A 17452-nucleotide genomic window follows, 5' to 3' on the forward strand; every position below is an offset into this window, starting at 1 on the left:
GTGCTGCAACTGGTAAAATTAAAAAAGGGTTTTCTAACATAAAAGCTGCATATTTTCATTGCCAAAACATGTATAGATAGCACAGAATCATAGAAATGTATATCTACTTCACTCATCATCACTGTTCCCAACAACCAGTATGAAAGTCAAGTAGCCTTCTGGGATAATCTGGTTTGGTTCTCTAATTGCATAGTTCAGCCTCCATTGCATCATCGGAGGAACAATTGGTTCGGATGTTCTTGAGTTTCACTTCATGTTGGTTCCTAGAAAAATATCTGTATTCCCCTAATTAATTGAAAGAATTTAAACAGATTTTTCAATTAATTATGATGTTGTGTTTTCCTAAGACAGTGCCAAGCTCAATCAGAGGCTGCCTTTGCTAAATCAGACTCCTGTAGCTAGTATCACACTGTACTTCCATAGTTGCATGTCCCTGATCTTTTTATGATTAGTTGTTGGCATGCAAGTGTCAGAAGAGTGTGTTCAGGTGGATGTCCGAGGCTGTACAGGCCATGCTTTTGTGGGAAATGCTGCATGTGTATGTTATTGAAACAAAGGCTATTTCTTTGTGAAGCACGCTGTTAAATTGCCAGTGCTCAAAACCAGAAATAGCCCAGGGTGTCCAAATCACCCGGCTGGGAAAGGATGGTTGTTTTTACTGGCTTTTCATTTAGGCCTGCCCATGAAGACTTAGGTCTCTTGTTGCACTGTGGTAGTAACCCAGGTTGAAGCAGAGGTGTGAATGCAGCTACTCCTGTGCTAGGGTCATTGTGACTAGTGTGCTTGCTGGGGAGGCCAGGAATTTGGGCTTCAACAGCTTCAGTGTGGGAAAGGTCCGATGCCCTGTCTGAGTACTCCAAATACTTGGGAACAACAAAGGCAGGCAGGAGTCGCTTTCCAATAAGGGAGAGTCCCATTCAGTTATTTCAAGTAGCACCTGCAGGCATCTTCTTTTAGGAAAAGGGTTCCAGCTTTGGTATCTGGAGTCAACAGATGCATCTCTCTTGTAGCCTGGTTTAGAGAAAAGAGAGATCAGGTGCTGCTTCCTCCCTCATACCTGCCGTGCTTAGCATTTTTTAACTGGTAGGCAGCTTCCCACTCAGAATGCAAAATTAGATCATTTTGTTTAACTGTTGTGGTAGGGCTCTTATCTCTCTTTGTGTGCTATGTAAGATGTTTAGCTATCAACTTTGGACTTAGCCAAGTCCTGAAAGCTGTCTGTTGTTGCATTTGGAGTCCCTACATCCATCTCTGCATAAAGTGCTTCTACAGACATGAATTGACTCCGACAGCTCATGGCCCTCTGTGTTGCCCATATCCCTGATTAGGGTTGTTTTGGGAGTCCTAAGATAAGATAGATCTTTATGCTGATGTATACAGGCTAGACACGAAAGGCTGCTCTGGAGGTGAGTTGGAGCATTTCAGGATGGTTTCTGCATGTGACTGGGTCCATGAACTGATCAGCAATACCCCACGTCACTGGTGGGATGACTTAAGTGAGGATATTCCAGTTGGGAGCATTGGTGTAGTAGTAGGGAAATAAAAATTAGTCTGGGGGAAAGAAGTCAATTCATCTGCTCAATTTCTTCCCCCTCTCCTCGAATTTTGTAGAACCCATAAGCATAGACCTTGCGTAAGTGGATTGCATTTCACACCTAATGTGCATAATTATATCTTGCAAATAGTTTATTAATGGATCTATAATCATAGAGTAGCTTGTATATACATAACACTGGTGTTTGATTATGCTGCAGCTGCCATAGATCAATGGATACACAGGAGTCTTGCTTATTAGTGTCTCACATGCGTGAAGTCTAGAGAACAATATAACATCGGTGCCATGCGGTTGTTCATCAAATACTGCTACCTAGGGGAAACCAGAGGTTTTAAAGACATGGTAGAGTGTAGAGAAGGATTATAGGAAGTGCAGTATATACAGGACTTGCCACTTGAAGAAAGCTCCCTTTCTCAAAAACATCCCATCTGTAAATCTTTAAGCGGTATTCTGTCTCAATTATCCATGCACTGTAAACATGTTAGGTCTTATTTTGGAAAGAGGTCTGTTCTGGGAAATCACTCTGAAAGCAGCATGCCTACAAGCTTGACCATTTCTGTGTTCTGAAGGTGACTCACCCAGAGGCCTGATGAACAGCCTAAGTTCTTGTGAATCAACAGACCAAGGATTTGCAGATCAAGGTAAGTCTACTAACATTTAAGCAGCCTGAACCACGCTGAAAGGGTTTGCAGAGATATCGCCGAGACACCTTTAGGAATCGGTTGCATTTGGTTATGCACAAGGAAAAAGCTCATTTCGGTGCATTGATGATACAGTGCTAAAAACTAAAAGCACAAAAAAATGTTAGGTGAGCTGCAGAATTCCCATGAGTTTGCATCCTGTCTCCAACACTATAACCTCAACTTTCCCTCTCATGTCCCCCAGCTACCACCTGTGAAGCTGCTTCTGATCTATGTTGACTGTCTGGCTGGTGGCCAAACAGGGTAAATAACTGTGGAAATTATGCTCTAGCCTTTCTTGCAGCAAAGATGTTAATTTCTGTGCCTCTCCTCTGTCTAGCTAGGAACAAAAAAAGTAGGAACTTCTCTGTCTTTAAGACCTGAATTGCCTTAAGTGTTGGGGGCTGCATGGGGTAGAGAGATGAAGAGCTGGTCCAATTTTATAAGCTTCCCTTGATGAGAAAACAGGCCTAAAAAAATTGTGTTCTCCCAGTTACATCTGTTGTTATGTAAAGCAATCGGATCCCTTCACTAAGGAGGTATTCTTCAGAGCAGAAGTTCTTCAGTTCTTAGTGTAGAGAAACTGGATAAATTCGGAAGAATAATATGATACTATGCCACTGTTTTCCATCTCACCCCTTCTGCATCAGACCAACTGAGGCAACAAACAGAGGCGCTGTCTGATCTGTTACAGACTTTCCGATAATATTGACTCACTTTACTTAAAACAAAAACTTTGCCGTGGAGAGATGAAAACTCCAGGACGACAAATGTTAAACAAAGAGCTGCCTGGAGGAAAGCAGTCAAATTTGATGTTGTTTCCAAAGTCTTGAAAAATATATGCCAAGGTCAAAAACCCAAACTTGCCAGGTGATTATGTCTCCTGTTTCTTATTTTAGGGCTTTACAACCACTCATCTTGCTTTTGACCTTGGTAATTTTTTTTGCGAATTGTTGTTTGGAAGAAGGCACAGGCAGTTTGGGGGCGGGGGGGTGAGGAGGTGGGAACTGGGTGATGTACTAGCAAGTAGTAAAAGATTATTGGAGGTTAAGAAAGCAGATTTCTACCTTATGAACTTGGCAGCTCTCCTGCAGGTCTACGCTCTTGGTATTGATCTTGCTGTAAGATGAATAGTGATATGGATTAAAAAAAAAGTCTTATTTTGGGACCTTTAAACGTGCCTGACACTCACAAGAATTTTGCTTAAGGATTGGTATTAATCTAAATGAATCAAGATAACATAAACACTTTTATATTTTCAATCTCAGTGTATTTTCTTTTCAGATTTGGTTATTATTGAAGAAAGCCTTTAAAAGTTCTTTTAGTGCTTTTAAATTCTGAATTTACACATGTATCTGCATTAATGTCCCAATTACAGTAATGTACCAAAAATGGGAAGATACAGCTTAAACACATACAGAGTTACTGCCTAAATCTGCAGTTTACAAATATATTAAACTTCTCAGAATATTTTCTACATTTAGAAGAAAACTTTTACTGTTTTTTAATGAAGTCTGTATACAACTAGTTAAGGGATACAAAGGGATACAGACACTTCCCTCATTTTTTATTAATTTGCTCGTACTTGATTCAAATCATGCCTTCTGGCTAACCTTAGGATTGCCCTCTTCCAATTTGCATGAGTACGTGTCAACTTAAGATTGTAATGCTGAGAGATTAGAAAACCTCATTTCTTTATCAAAAGATCTAATACGCTCTAATATTTTTATGTTGGCAATAGGTATCGTAATACCCAACTGGTTTTTGGCATGTGCAGCTATCCTTACAATGATCCAGAGCTGCTAAAAAGCTGAGGGAGTGGTTGTAGGAAAAAAATAATCAAGGTATGTATGGAAAAAATGGATTTAGGGACAAGTGATGTATGTCCTGCTGGGTTCCTTGATTGAATTAGCTCCTGTAAAATGCCTGTTTGTGAAGATGAAGAATCAAGAGTTCAGGCTGCAGCCTCAGTCCTGTGTTTTTAGCATGCGAGTAAGTGAACTTTTTAAGTGCTGGTGAACCTAAGTGCTGGGTTTTTTGCTCTAGGCTGACACCAAGATTTCAAAGACACCGAGCAGCCCCGCTGCGCATGTTGAAAGTGGTGGGTGCTTCTGCTGTACTGCAGGAACAGGCCCCTCGCCTGCGGTCTGTGTGCGGCTCAGCCTCTGCTGCCGGGAGCGCCGGCTCCCTGCTGCTCTCGGACCGATGCAGCCCCAGGATAGTCCTGGTTTGGACGGCAGCAGCCGGACAGCAGGGTGGGGGGGGTGTCTTTCGGCAGCGGTGAGGTACGGCTCTGGGACCATCCTTTGGGCTAAGCCAGGCCTTTACGCCGACTCCTGCGCCGGGCTCAGCCGACGGTGACGGGGGCCAGAGGAGGCCGGTGCGACGGCAGCACCGTCCCCCCACACCCGCCCCCTCCTCACCAGCACCGCCTGCGGCTGGGGGCGGGGGGGACACGCCGCGGCCACCTCCCCCCTTCTCCCGACCCAAGCGGGACGACCGGAGCAGCAGGTGCAGGGGGCGGCCCGGGAAGGACGGCCGGGACCCCGCTGTGAGGGGACAGCGCCCCACCGCCACCGGGGCAGAGGGGGGCGGCCGCCGCCCGCGGCAGGGCTGAGGCTGCTCCCCTCGAAGCAGGAAGCCGGAAACCATCGAGACGAGCGCGTTAACGGGGGGAGCGAAGGGGAGCGACCCCGCTCGCCTCGGCCCCAAGGGGTGAGTCACGCCCCGGCTGCGGCGGGGGGCACTGACTCACCCCCCCCTCACCCCGCTTCCCGCCTCTGAGGGAGGCGCGCGAGCCCCCGCGGCGCATGCGCGGCGGAGTTGTGAATGGTGCGGCTGTTCGGCCGGAGTTTACGAGCCGGGGAGGAAGTCGGAGGGGAGGGGGGGAGCGGGGGGGGGCGGGAGCGGGCGGCGCGCGGCGGCGGCGGCAGCGCGAGCTCCGGCGGCGGCTGCTGCTCTGCGCGCGCGGCGGGGGGAGGAGGGAGCGGGAGGAGGCGGGGGGCAGGCAGGGGGGCGCCGCCGCCGGCGGGGGCTAACAAAGGGCGAGGCGAGCGCTGGGGCTGGGACAGCGCGGGGCGGGAGGGAGGGCAGCCGGCGGCGGCCCCACCACCATGCCGCGGGTTGTCCCCGACCAGCGGAGCAAGTTCGAGAACGAGGAGTTCTTCAGGAAGCTGAGCCGCGAGTGCGAGGTGAGGCGGCGGCGGCGGCGCGTCGTCCGTCCCCCCCCCCACCGCCAGCCGCGGGGAAAGTTTCCGCGAGCCGCGGAGGGGCCGGGGGGAGCCCCGCGCCTCGCCTCAGCCGCGGCGGGGGAGCCGAGCCCGGCGGCGCGGGGAGGCGCAGTCTGTGCACTCCGCTGCCCCCTTATCGCCGGGATTGGCCCCTTCTGATTGAGCGCCCTGTTCTCCGCAGATTAAATACACCGGCTTCAGGGACCGGCCCCACGAGGAGAGGCAGGCCCGCTTCCAGAACGCCTGCCGCGACGGCCGCTCCGAGATCGTAAGTGGCGCCGCGCTCCCCTCGGGGCCCGCCGGGACCGGGCCGGGGCGGCTGCTGGCGCCTGTCAGCCGCGGGCGGGGTAACGTCCGGCGCCGGGCCGCCGCTCCCGGGCCCCTCCGCCGCTTTGCCCCCCCCCCCCCTTTTTTTTTTTTTTTTTTTTTAAATAAAAGTTTCAGGGAGCCGTTGAGGCGGAGGAGGAACAACAACAACGCTTCGAAGTAACTAAGCTAAACTGCTTAGCGCTGGGTGTGGCGGGAGTGGACGGTGTCCGGACGGTGCGCGGTGTCGGTCGGGTCTGGGTGGCCGCGCCGTGCTGAAAAGTTTTCCTTAAGGAAGAAAATTACATCTGCCGTCTTTCAGACGCCGAGGGAAATGAGGCTTTCGTTAAAAGGCCGTATTTCTTTCCCCTGAAGAATAGTGCTTTTTCGCTAAAATGCGTCAGCTCGCTCTGCCTTCACTTGAGCAGTAAAAACGTAGCTGACTTGAGCGCTAGGGTTAGGGGGAGGTGAGAGGTGGGTGAGGAAAATCTCTCAGAGCCTTCAGAGCCACCCGCGAGTGCGAATTGGCTGTACTTCCTTCCCTGGGCACGTGTTACAATTGTAAGCTGCTTATTTCAATATTCAGCTTTTTTTGCTTTTCTTTTCTTTTTTTTTTTTTCGGAAACAGTAGCTTTCAGAAATGAGTAAAATTGTTCAGAAGACGCTACCTAAAAGTCTCGAATGAGCTGTTTGATGTATTTGTGAACTAAATCAAATGCTTTTAAAATTAGGCTTTGAAACTCGCAACTTCAGCCCCGTTTTTCCCATTCATTAAGGTTAGTTACAGACTACTCTCTTCTTCTGAATTAAGAAGTGAGATGCAGTATGGCTCGGAGTAGTCAAGAATTGACTAGTTATTTCCTGTTTGATTTCTGCTATGTGTTCCTTCTATAGGACCAGTATCTCATAGCATTGTTGTTAAGTTCTTAAGTCTTCACTGTTCTTAAAATGCAGAAGTAACCTCTTTTTCATTTACAGTATATAACGAAAGACAAGGTAAAAATTATTTTCCCATAGAAAATAACCCCTACTTTCACCAAGTTTGGTTTATGATGATTCTTTAATTTCACGTGGTATAGATACTGCTAGTCAGTTCACAATGAAATTATTCTTATGCATATCCAAACAAATATAATTGAATACCAGTTACTGCAACTGATCTTTTTCATTTGCATTTGTGAGTAAAAGGATATACGCTCAAGTACACGGTTATCTTTTACTGAATAACTTTATTTTCGCTGAATCTTATCCCTGCTTGTTATCTGTGGTCTTAGAACTTGCACTATTATTTTGTGAGAGGCCCCCTGTAGTCAGTATCTTAATTTTACTGTTTTTTTAACATTCATTTTTCATCACGCATGTTTGCTTCCTTTAAAAAGTCACCAGGGAAACAATGGGTAGGTAAGGAAAACGTAGTTTGCTAGCATTTGAAGTTCCTGAACAGGTGTGAGTGCATAGTATACCTGAGTCCTTCCCCCCCCCAAAAAAAAGGGACATGTAGCTTATAAACTAGCTTTCTAATGCAGCCTGTGCGGTTATTTATATAAATGGGAAATCACTGTAGTTTCACCTTTGTACTTCTAAGCCTGCTGCTGTCTTTCTCTGCCAGAACTTCATCCCTTGGAAGCAACCAGTGATGCCTGTTCTACGTATTTTTATTTCTACTTAATTATAAAACAGCCTCTAAATTTCATCTGAAACATCTGGTTTTGTTTTGTGAACAGGGCACAAGTAGTCAGGTTTATTTAGAAATGTAGCGTGTGTAATGACTGATGTTAAAAAGAGCTAGCAATTTTACTTTTTTTAGTCTCGAACGTTTTTCCAGACATCAAGGATTTATTCTTTTATCTCCAAAGGGAGCCTTTGCAAATGACCGTACATATATTTAAGTAGGCAAAAAACCCCAGAGAACAGCTCAGGGATTTAATGTAGAACTGGCAGTAGGTTGTTGGTTGCTTCTGTCAAATAATTCTTGATTGAATAAAGAAAATAATTACCAGTATTACTGAGAAAGTAACTGTGAAATATTAAATAAAATTTCGGGTTTACTGGTATTGCTTTGATAACTTGAAAATAACTTCACATGTTCAGTTTGTTTTGGGAGACTTCCTAACTACCTATTTGTTTGGAAGGTACTTGTATTTGTTGCCTATGTGTGGGTCAGATCTCCCTTGTACTACCTGATAGCTTTTTGCGAAATTTGAGGCATGTATGTATGATAGCATTTCAGACTGAGATTTAAAAGGCTCTGTATAGAAAACTAAAATTTTCTTACTTTCAAGTTTAAGACCAAACTAGTGGTGCGGGTTTTCTGTTTTTTAATTTTTTTTGAAATTTGCTTGTTACTAGAAGGAAGTCGTTGGGCTCAGTGTAGTCCTCTGTGATTACTAGCAAGACTGTTCTCGAGTTTTTCAGTATTGACCTGTGATTTCGATTTGAGAAGCACATGGGTATTTTAATTGTAATTGGATGGTTTTATCTGTTCAAAGAGGAGGGAACAGGCTTCAAAAATCCAGAGAATAAATACCCACATAGCTTTTTAAATAGCCTATGGTTTGAATGTTGCCCACATGACTCCATGAGGATGTGGGAATTTGTGTACTTTCATTTTCTTCTTTTCTCTGATATTTTTCCCATGGTTTTTCATCGCCTTCTAGCACAAGTTGGGGAGTGGAACCAGGGAGGCATGGGCACTTCACTGTCTTGCTCTGTTTCCCAGAAAGCAAGTACAGTACTTCAGACCCAACATCCTTGGGGCCAGCGGAAACTAGGGTGGTCCAGAGGGCTGCAGTGGTCAGCTGGTTTACACTCAAAGATCTCACTCCTTGGCATTTTGTTTTAAGTGTATAAATTAAGGAGTATAAAGCACGTATTTGTTAAAGATGCTCAGAGGTGGGAAGGTAGTTCTTGAACAGCCCAAGTGGTGATGACTTATGAGTCAAAAATATTTGGAGATAGGTATATTTTTTTGTTGGTATGTAAATAGAATAATTTAAAAAAGCAAAGGGTAATACAGGCAAGTCAGCCTGATACTGATGGTCTGCAGCCCTCGCAGTTCTGATGCTTCCTATTTGTGCAAGTGTATCCTCGATGAAGCTTCTATTACATTGATCGAAATGTTTGTCTTTGCATATTGTGGGGCAAACAAATATTAATGTACCAATACAATATCCCCCCCCAGTATTAGTAGGACCGATTCATCAATTTTAATGACATTGAGAACGTGCTTAAGAGGAGATTTAAAAAAAAAAAAAAAAAAAAAAATCTGCTTTTAAGGAGAGTCTGGAATGGAACCTGATTGCAGAGTATTAGTCTCCCTTGGCGGACGGGGAAAAGTCAAGACAAAGCACTTCTACTTTCAAAATGGGAGGTATTAATCCTGTGACAGACAGCGTTGCAGTACATGACTGGAACTATCTTAAATAACATATAGAGCTATTGTCTCGTAGGTAGCAGTACAGTTATACCATAAAGTTGCTGAATTCTGGGTTGCTTGAAAGGAATCCGCTTGTCAGGAAATTCCAACTGTTAGAGTAGTATTTGTATAGCTTTTAAGAAAAACTGTATTCTGGATTAATGACCATTTAAATCTAAGTGATCATGGTAATCAATACAGTTATTTGATTGCAACAAATTACGTTTAACCCTGAGATTTTTAGTAGCGTTATATTCTGGGAGCATGTTTGAGTATTCACATGCTTACAGGACATGCTCCTGTGTACCAGAGGAGGGTATGAATACTGTGAATCTGACTTCTACGCAAAAATCACCTTTTATTTCGTGTCTAGAAATTGACATACTCTCCGTGGCTTGGAGCTGATAAGATAACACGAATAAATACAGAGAGTTTATAAAGAAAACTGAATCTTATTTTTACTTGAAACCGTAGAAAATTATTTACTTGAAAGCAAAGTACACTTTTTCTAAGATGGTTAAGTCAGTCTCTTTAATGATTTTACAAAGGGCTGCAGCTGAGAAGAATTCCTACAGTTGCCTAGTCTCACTGACACAGCATCTGCCGATTTGAATTTCACTGGTGTCTTAATGTGGCACGAGGACTTTGTCCTGTGAAGTTTAATTGAGCTGTGTATTGATGCTGCTTGCCTGTAGACGATAAAATAGGAATATTTACATTTCAGTTCAGATAAGTGTTTATCTAGGTACAAGTAGATTGTGAAAGAAAATGAGTCCTTTTCTTTCAAAAGAAGTTGTCTCTAGTAACAGGTGTCAGGAGTTCATTTTCCTTCAGCAGTACTACTTTTAGAGATATGCAAGCTCTTTAAAAAGCATGGGCAATTTTTAATGTTGCAGGTACTAAGTTGGTGGAGGGTATCCAGACAGAACTGAAAGGACAGATTCTAATGTCAGCAAAACTGATTTGAAAGAAGTATTGATTCCATGTTGTATTTTATATCTGAAGCAGCCAATGGCAAATGTTGTCAAAATGGAATCAGATGTTTGTAACTTAATACTTAAGAAAAATGATGAGTGCATGTTTTTGACTTTAAGTATTCTCTATGCTGCCTGGCTTAAGACATAAACTGATGTAAAAATAAATGACTGCCTGCATAATTTATGTAATGTCTTGCTCCCTGATCCTGTTTGTATTGATTTTTCTAAAAGGCTTTTGTGGCCACAGGAACCAATCTGTCTCTCCAGTTTTTTCCGGCCAGCTGGCAGGGGGAGCAGCGACAGACACCGACCCGGGAATATGTCGACTTTGAAAGAGAAGGAGGCAAGGTAAGAAGGAAATTGTTGCAACTGAAAGAAATTTTTATGTTGTGCTTATGATCTCATTAGTATGGACTGCACGTATGATGCAAAATTACTAATATTTCACATCTCAGTACATGTAGGTAGTCACATGAGTACAACTGAAAGCTGGTAGGATAAACTCTGCTATCACTTTGTTTTAAAGTATGTTAATATTTCTGGAGGGAAACACGTGGGCAGTACGGGTGGCTTTTTATTATTTTGAAGAACAGAACTCTTTCTACTGTCATGCTATGATAAAATTTTGGGGGAACAATTTAAATTTGGTGTTGAGTAGGTGCTTCTAAAATGGTTCAGAAATTAGACTTTGGCCAATGAATTGTGGTAGACTAAAGAAAATTAGCACTTCGAACAGGTTACTCCATTGGGTCTTACGTTGCCAGTTGATACAGCAAGCATTCAGCATGCTGCTTGGTGGAATGAAGCTTTTTTTTCTCAGTTTCACCATGAGCTATAATACGGAAGAAGCATTGCTTTCAGAATTGATTTCAGAATATTTTTTTTCTGAGGTGGTTGTCCCATAGACCAATATCAAAAGCTAGAATTCCCTCATGACAGTGATGGTTACTGTGAAGCTGTATTAGATTTAGTCAGAAACCTTGCTTAGTCTCATCAGAATGAAGTTACTGAAATCACTTATAGCTGGTTTTGTTTTACAGGAAAAACATACCTTTAAAATGTAGATGCTGTCTCTTATCTAAGCTACCCTAGATGCTATGGGACTGATCCAAAGATCACTGAATTCAATAGGAGACTTTCTGCAGACCTCAGGAGGTTTGGACCAGCACTTAAGCCCCCATAGCCTTTCTGTTTCAGGCTAATTTCTGTATAATATTTTTACTTTAAATATTTTTAATAGACTACAAAATTCTTGCTTTTGCCTAAACTTTTTTACCCGTGATTGTAACAAGTAACAGCTGATACTACCAGACCTACCAGGCTGGAGGAAATATTTGAAGCATATTCAGGTTTAATGGCATATTGGGTCTTTTAAATGCTGCTAGGTGGAAGATAAATATTTCCTGTAGCGGGAAAACTTGATTGGAAGAAAAAAAAATTCCTGAGGGCAGATACGGTATTTGGAATTCGAGTTAATGAGTTTTTTTGGAAAAAAATTGTTTTCCATTTAGTCCTGTGAGGCTTACAGAAGTTTGACAAATTGGGGGAGAAGGAGTGAAGTTGGCTATGCTGCGTACTGACTGCTTTGCTAAGGAAACTGAATTGAATCTGGCTCTTATTGAAAAATATTGATTCTGGCTCACAATTGAATGAGGAATTTTTCTTGTAATGTGTAAGAAGACTGAAGTCTCTCTTCCTGCCAGTTGAAAACTAATTTTATTTACTCCTATGACTTTTTTAACTTTGTTTTCTCTGAATGAATTCTTAAAGTACTGAACTACTTAATCCATTTTCTTGTGTTGTCTTAATCATGTAAGAGTGTGGTAGAAATGCTGTGTATTAAAATAGAACGAGCCTCATTAATGAATGCCACTCCCTGTTTTATGTGTGTTTATGGTAAATTCTAGAGTGCTTCACTAGGATGTTTAGAACTCATCTGAATGAGGCTAGAGGTGGACAAACTTAATAAATGGGAATAGTGTTATGCTGTAGTGTGAACAAATCACAAATTCACCCTTGTAATCAAACTTTACTAGTGTAAATCACATGCGAACTTAGGCTTGCTCTGCACAGAATTAAACTTGTCTGAAAGTAAGCCACTCCCATAACTTCAGAAGAGGAGTAAGCAGAATGGGACAGTGTTTCTTATGCTATCAACAGAAACAGTTAAATGTTTCATATGAATTGTCTGAGATTTTGTCCTCTCTAGATTTTTGTCATTTAGTTTTATTAAGAATTTCTTTCATAGGCTTCAACAGTCTCTTAATACCATGTGATTTTTGTAGCTCTGTGCAACATTGTTTTATGAGCTTTGATTCTTGAGGCAGTGCATAATGTGTGTTTGTTCATCACTGGATTTAAGCCAACAAGGCATGTTTTTAATTATATGAATAAAAAAAGGCTATGGGGGGAGCTGTTGGTTAATTATTATTTTAGGCATTAGTTTGAGATCTAGAATGTAGATAAACTTACCAACTCCAGAATATTTTTATTCTGGAATTCTGCTTCAGTGTTTGGCTAAGCAAATGATGGCCCAAAATAGTTTATCCAGAATTGAAGTATGTCACTATTGTGCCTAAGCAGTTTTGTACAGAGATTGACAAAGCTATCAATGCAGCATCTGCTAGAATTGCTTCTTAAATGATTGAATTTTAGAAAGAGCAACACCCTTGTGAATCCATATGAAAGTTGGGATTCTGTGAATATCTACTTCATAGGCTTGAGGTTTTTCATTCTGGTGTTTCTTAACTGAGGGGTTTTTCCTATGCTTAATTTGCCTTTTAATTTGATGCATCTGATGTTCACGATGGGTGGGTAGGCCTCTAGTGGATACCCTGTCTTCATTACTTCAAGAATTGGATAGCTAAGTGTTCACTTAATGTTTCGACTCATTTTAAACTCAAGCTTAACTTTTTTTTGAGATAGTTTTAACATTCTGTGCTGTCTTTGACCTGTAGCAAATTTATATTGTGTATTTGAGCAATTTTTCAGGTTTCTCATAGCAAAAGAAAAAGTAGCACTAAAAATAGGTCCCTAGAGTGTAAAAATCATGGAACATTGTATTTCATTGTGATTGTGGGGCTGTGCGGGGTGCGTCAAATTCAGTGTATGTCCTGTTTCTGGGTATCCAAACCATACCAAGGCTTCCTGATCCTTTTTATTGTCAGCTAATGTCCACTTCTTTTGTTTCTTTGTTTCGTTTTTTGTTTAAAGAATAAATGAATAGATATTGTTAAGAAATTCAGAGGTAGACAGTGTAGTAGTGTAATATATTGCCTGAAATCTCACATAATTGAACCCTGGAATGAAATAGAGAGCTTTATTTTCACCTTGGTTCTCTGGTATCATTAATTACTTAGACTGGTTTTATTGCGCTTAATGAAATTCTTTAATTTTTATTTCAGTTTTATACTGATACCATATGAATTTCAGGCTCAACTGTGTGTGTGTGGACTTCAGGGCTTCTTAAAATCTAATTTTATTGAAAATCCCTTTGTTTTGTAAGAACTGTGTGATCAACTTTCTTTGCGTGATTCATTTTGTATACTTTTTACAGTAAGGTAAAATTTCCCTCGTTTTCATTTGTTATTTCAGATGTTTATATAGCTCTAGTCTTTCTTACCTGCAAGAACATTAGTTCTCAAATATTCTTTTTTATTGTTTAAATACGAGTTACTACCCTGATGAAGTCTGTGAAGTTGTTTTACTTCCCCTCCCCTTTATAATACTATTCTCCGTCTGATTTCTAATGCAGCTTAACTTCCTGTCTGCTGTTCGGTGGCAGCTGCTCATAAACCAGAATCTTTGACACAGGCTTATTTCGGTACAATGTGCTATGAACTCCACAACGCTGGAGTAAGGCACATCAGACATGATTTAAATCGATTCAGAGTGCCTGGAATGCCAGATATGTGATGTAGCTAGGATTTCTACTCATTAGACCATTAACTTTGTTCTAGCCATAACTAAAGATTACTGGACTTCAGTTATCTTCCTGAAGATGCTGAGTTTCTATTCGTGCAGTTTTTTCTGTCCTAACTAGGATATTTTATGTGGCTATAAGTTGATGTTAAGTGCTTGGATGAATCTAAAAAACTGGAAATCTCTGTTGTGCTGCAGACATTACAGCATTTACAGAAATGTAATGAGAAAGAAAGGTGCTGTATTTGAATAAGAACTGTATTTAAATGGCAACCAACAGCACCAGTTTTCCACTTGGGTCCTCTTTTCTCACTAGAGGTTTGATAGATAGGCCTTGTCCCCAAATCAACTTTTTCTTTTCTGACTTGAGCAATAAAATCTCATAATTATTGGGATGCTGTATTGGCTGCTCTGTTTTCTGGGCAAATGCAATTTCCAGTCAAACATAGGATCACAGCACACCCAGTGGAATTTGCTTGGAAAATGAAGGCTCAATTTATAAGAAATATATCTGAATATCAGTGCTAACCTGTATTGAATCGGAAGTTTTCCTTTCTTTACTTTCTTTGGTCTCCACCACTTTCTGAAGAATTTAGATGAAACATTAAGTCATTCAAACAAAGTTGGAGTAGCAGCTTTCTTTTTCCTTTCTTTAGGTATCCTTGCTTTTAAAAAAATTGGTAAGGGTGTCTGGGAAGCTGATTTACAGTTTCAGCTCTCATTTTACTGTTGCCGTGGTGCTAAAGAGACATATTTCTTAAGTTCCTATATTTTCAGACCAGCAGTATTTGGGGTTTGTGCACTGTCACCATCTAAAATGCTCTCACAGTTAGCAGTTACTTGTATGTGTTCCCTGAATCCACTGAGTCTCTGGACAAAAAGGATTTGGGTTTCACTTTTTTTCCAGATCAGTGGGAAAGAATGTCTGATGTTAGGGATTTAGGAAAAAAAAAAAAGTATGCTAGAGCCGTAATATTAAAGATCATACTGTGGTGTGCCACCACATAGGGCAAACCATCTCAGCCATGGGATGCATGTGGTCTTAACAATTATCAAGACTTCATCCTTTTATTTGTCTGTAGTAATTTAATGCTCCTTTCAAATAATTGTGATGGTCTCTGTTTAAAGCACTTCAGGAGATAATGCTACAACCCTGAAGAGCTGGGCATTACCTAACAAAAGTTCACAGAGCTGTTTGTGCGTGGCAGAGGCATATGGGCATTGAAGACGTAGCTTAGCTAAAAAAACTAGCAAATGTCAACCTTTAAGGGGTAACATGCGTGTTCTTTGTGGATAGTCTCTTAATACGTGAGGCATCTGGTGAGGACCTAGGAGCTGTCCTGCTCATAAATGCTTTCTCTTGCAGAACAGTCTTGTACTTACAGATCCGAACTCAAGCTGAGGTTTATTGTGTAGCTCTGTACAGTCCTTGACTGATTTTGGCAGCCCTTGACTTGGCTAGTCCCTTAATGCACTGGTGGGTTAGCATAACGACATTTTGGGGTCAGATTTTTATCCTGTTCATCTGCTGTTCTCTCCCTTTGTACTAGCAGAATGTTACAGAATTTGTCTTCTGGCTTAGTTTCAGTTTACTTTAGGAACGTGGAGCTGGTGCCTGTCCTCAGAGCTGGTGCTTTTCCTGAGCACCCTCATCCTCCTACTCGGGTCTACCTGATGACCCTGCAACCCTAAAACATTGTGGTAACTGGGAGAGATTCTTTTGTGAAGAGCTGCTGGTGGTCGGTGAAGGCACATCAGCTGCTGAACTGTGTGTTCGGGCCCTTTGAGGTGCTTTTGCCTGCTTCAGCCAAGGGTGATGGTGTTGCCCTGATGAAGCCCACAACACTGTCATTCCTTTTTATCTTTCTTAGGCTTTTTCTGTAAGCTTTAAATAAGAAAGCCAGTGTGCAGTTATTCTGACAGCAGACAAATGGGTTTGGTGGTGTATCCAATTTGTAAGTAGCCTGGCTAAACAGCTTAATTTTTTCTTGGAGTTGTGTGGTGGGGCTGCAAAGGCTTGGTGAATGAGAAGAATCCACTCTCCTGGATGGTCCTCTTGATCAATTTTCATCTAGGATCATCTACATGGTTTGGGTAAAATACTAGTTTTCTATAGATGCTTGTGATTCTAGATTTTATTATTGTGTTTGTGCTTAAGACTCGTTTATTTAGCAGAGACTGCTCAGTTCCCCCCCCCCCCCGATATGTCATTTCTTTGTTTATGCTCCTGTACGATTTTTGCTTTAGAGGAGAGTGAAACTTTTTCTTGTTTTGCCTATATACTTTGAGGTGTTATTCATTATGACCTGCTATTGCATAGAGGAGAGCTATTTAATTGATTTGAAGCCGGGTAGTCATAATGTATCTTTGCTTATTCACTTTCCCTCAAAACTGGGAGATGCCTCTATCTGTATTCAGTTTACACACTATTAACAGTTAGGAACTGGGATTTTGGGAAGATAAATCTTTAGAGCTCATAGCTTGTTAGGTACATGTTGTCCTGTGCTGGCAAGCAGCCACTGACTGAGGTTTGGACAGTTGTTCCTGAAGAGTGATTTATCATAGGGTGCCTTCCGCCACTAGAGCATGAGTCACACCAGGCATCTCATGTGACAAGTATCTACAGCCTTCTCCCCATAATCCTTTCACTCCCCCCATCCTCCAAATACTTTTGTTACTGCACGCAGCCTTCTTCATGCATTACGGTGCATGCAGTGACGATGCCATTTTGAAACAATGCTTATGAACAGTACTTCCAGCATGGCCATCCTATTTGTGATGCCTACCTGTCAACCCTTTCTGTAGATCCTAAGTACTTAAGATCTGCCATCAGTAAACCTGCTTTTGATTAGCTTTTATTACATGTTGTAGAAGCAGTTATTCAGTCATATTTTATAGATAACCTTGAACTTTTTCCAGTGGTCTAAATGCACCCATTAGAGTGGTATAGACAAGACTTCAAATTTACTCATACCATCCTCCTAAAGTTTCACAGAAGAGGAACAAAGGCTGGGTTAGTGAGCTAAATTTTGCTTTTGGGAACTAGCTATATATAAGGACAGATGAGTGCTGTGTGGATGAAAGCAGTACTTGAGATCTCTGCAGCATAGTTACTGGAAGAAATCCAGACATTTGGATTGTTGAATCCTCTTGTTTGCGTATCAGTCTCCCCCTTACTAAGCAAAGTTGTTAACATTATGCATCTCTCATAAATGAATGAGAAAAGTAAGAGCATTGCTGTTGGAGGATGTCAGTTTCTCTGTGAAAAATCACTTAATACTTCATATTTAAAAAAAAAAAAAAAGAAAAAATCAGATGGTGAAACATTTGCTACAAGAAACTGTCATTTTTCTGAAAGTTACTGAAAT

The 17452-nt window shown here is 41.9% G+C and overlaps 1 protein-coding gene across 6 annotated transcripts in view; it reads left to right on the forward strand.

The window, feature by feature from the left end:
* Positions 1–5280: 5280 nt before the first annotated feature.
* CBFB (core-binding factor subunit beta) overlaps positions 5281–17452 on the forward strand; it is a 44169-nt gene continuing 31997 nt past the window's right edge. For 3 of the 6 annotated variants that reach the window (XM_075510512.1, XM_075510511.1, XM_075510515.1), the window contains exons 1-4: positions 5281–5426; positions 5647–5733; positions 6503–6547; positions 10395–10511. In XM_075510512.1, coding sequence (XP_075366627.1) covers positions 5349–5426; positions 5647–5733; positions 6503–6547; positions 10395–10511 — 327 coding nt within the window. In that variant the 5' untranslated portion in view covers positions 5281–5348. The remainder of the gene's footprint in view (positions 5427–5646; positions 5734–6502; positions 6548–10394; positions 10512–17452) is intronic. The other 3 variants (XM_075510514.1, XM_075510513.1, XM_075510516.1) reach the window with 1 other exon arrangement.

This window comes from Mycteria americana, chromosome 8 (assembly GCF_035582795.1).
Source record: "Mycteria americana isolate JAX WOST 10 ecotype Jacksonville Zoo and Gardens chromosome 8, USCA_MyAme_1.0, whole genome shotgun sequence".
Classification (NCBI taxonomy): Eukaryota; Metazoa; Chordata; class Aves; order Ciconiiformes; family Ciconiidae; genus Mycteria; species Mycteria americana.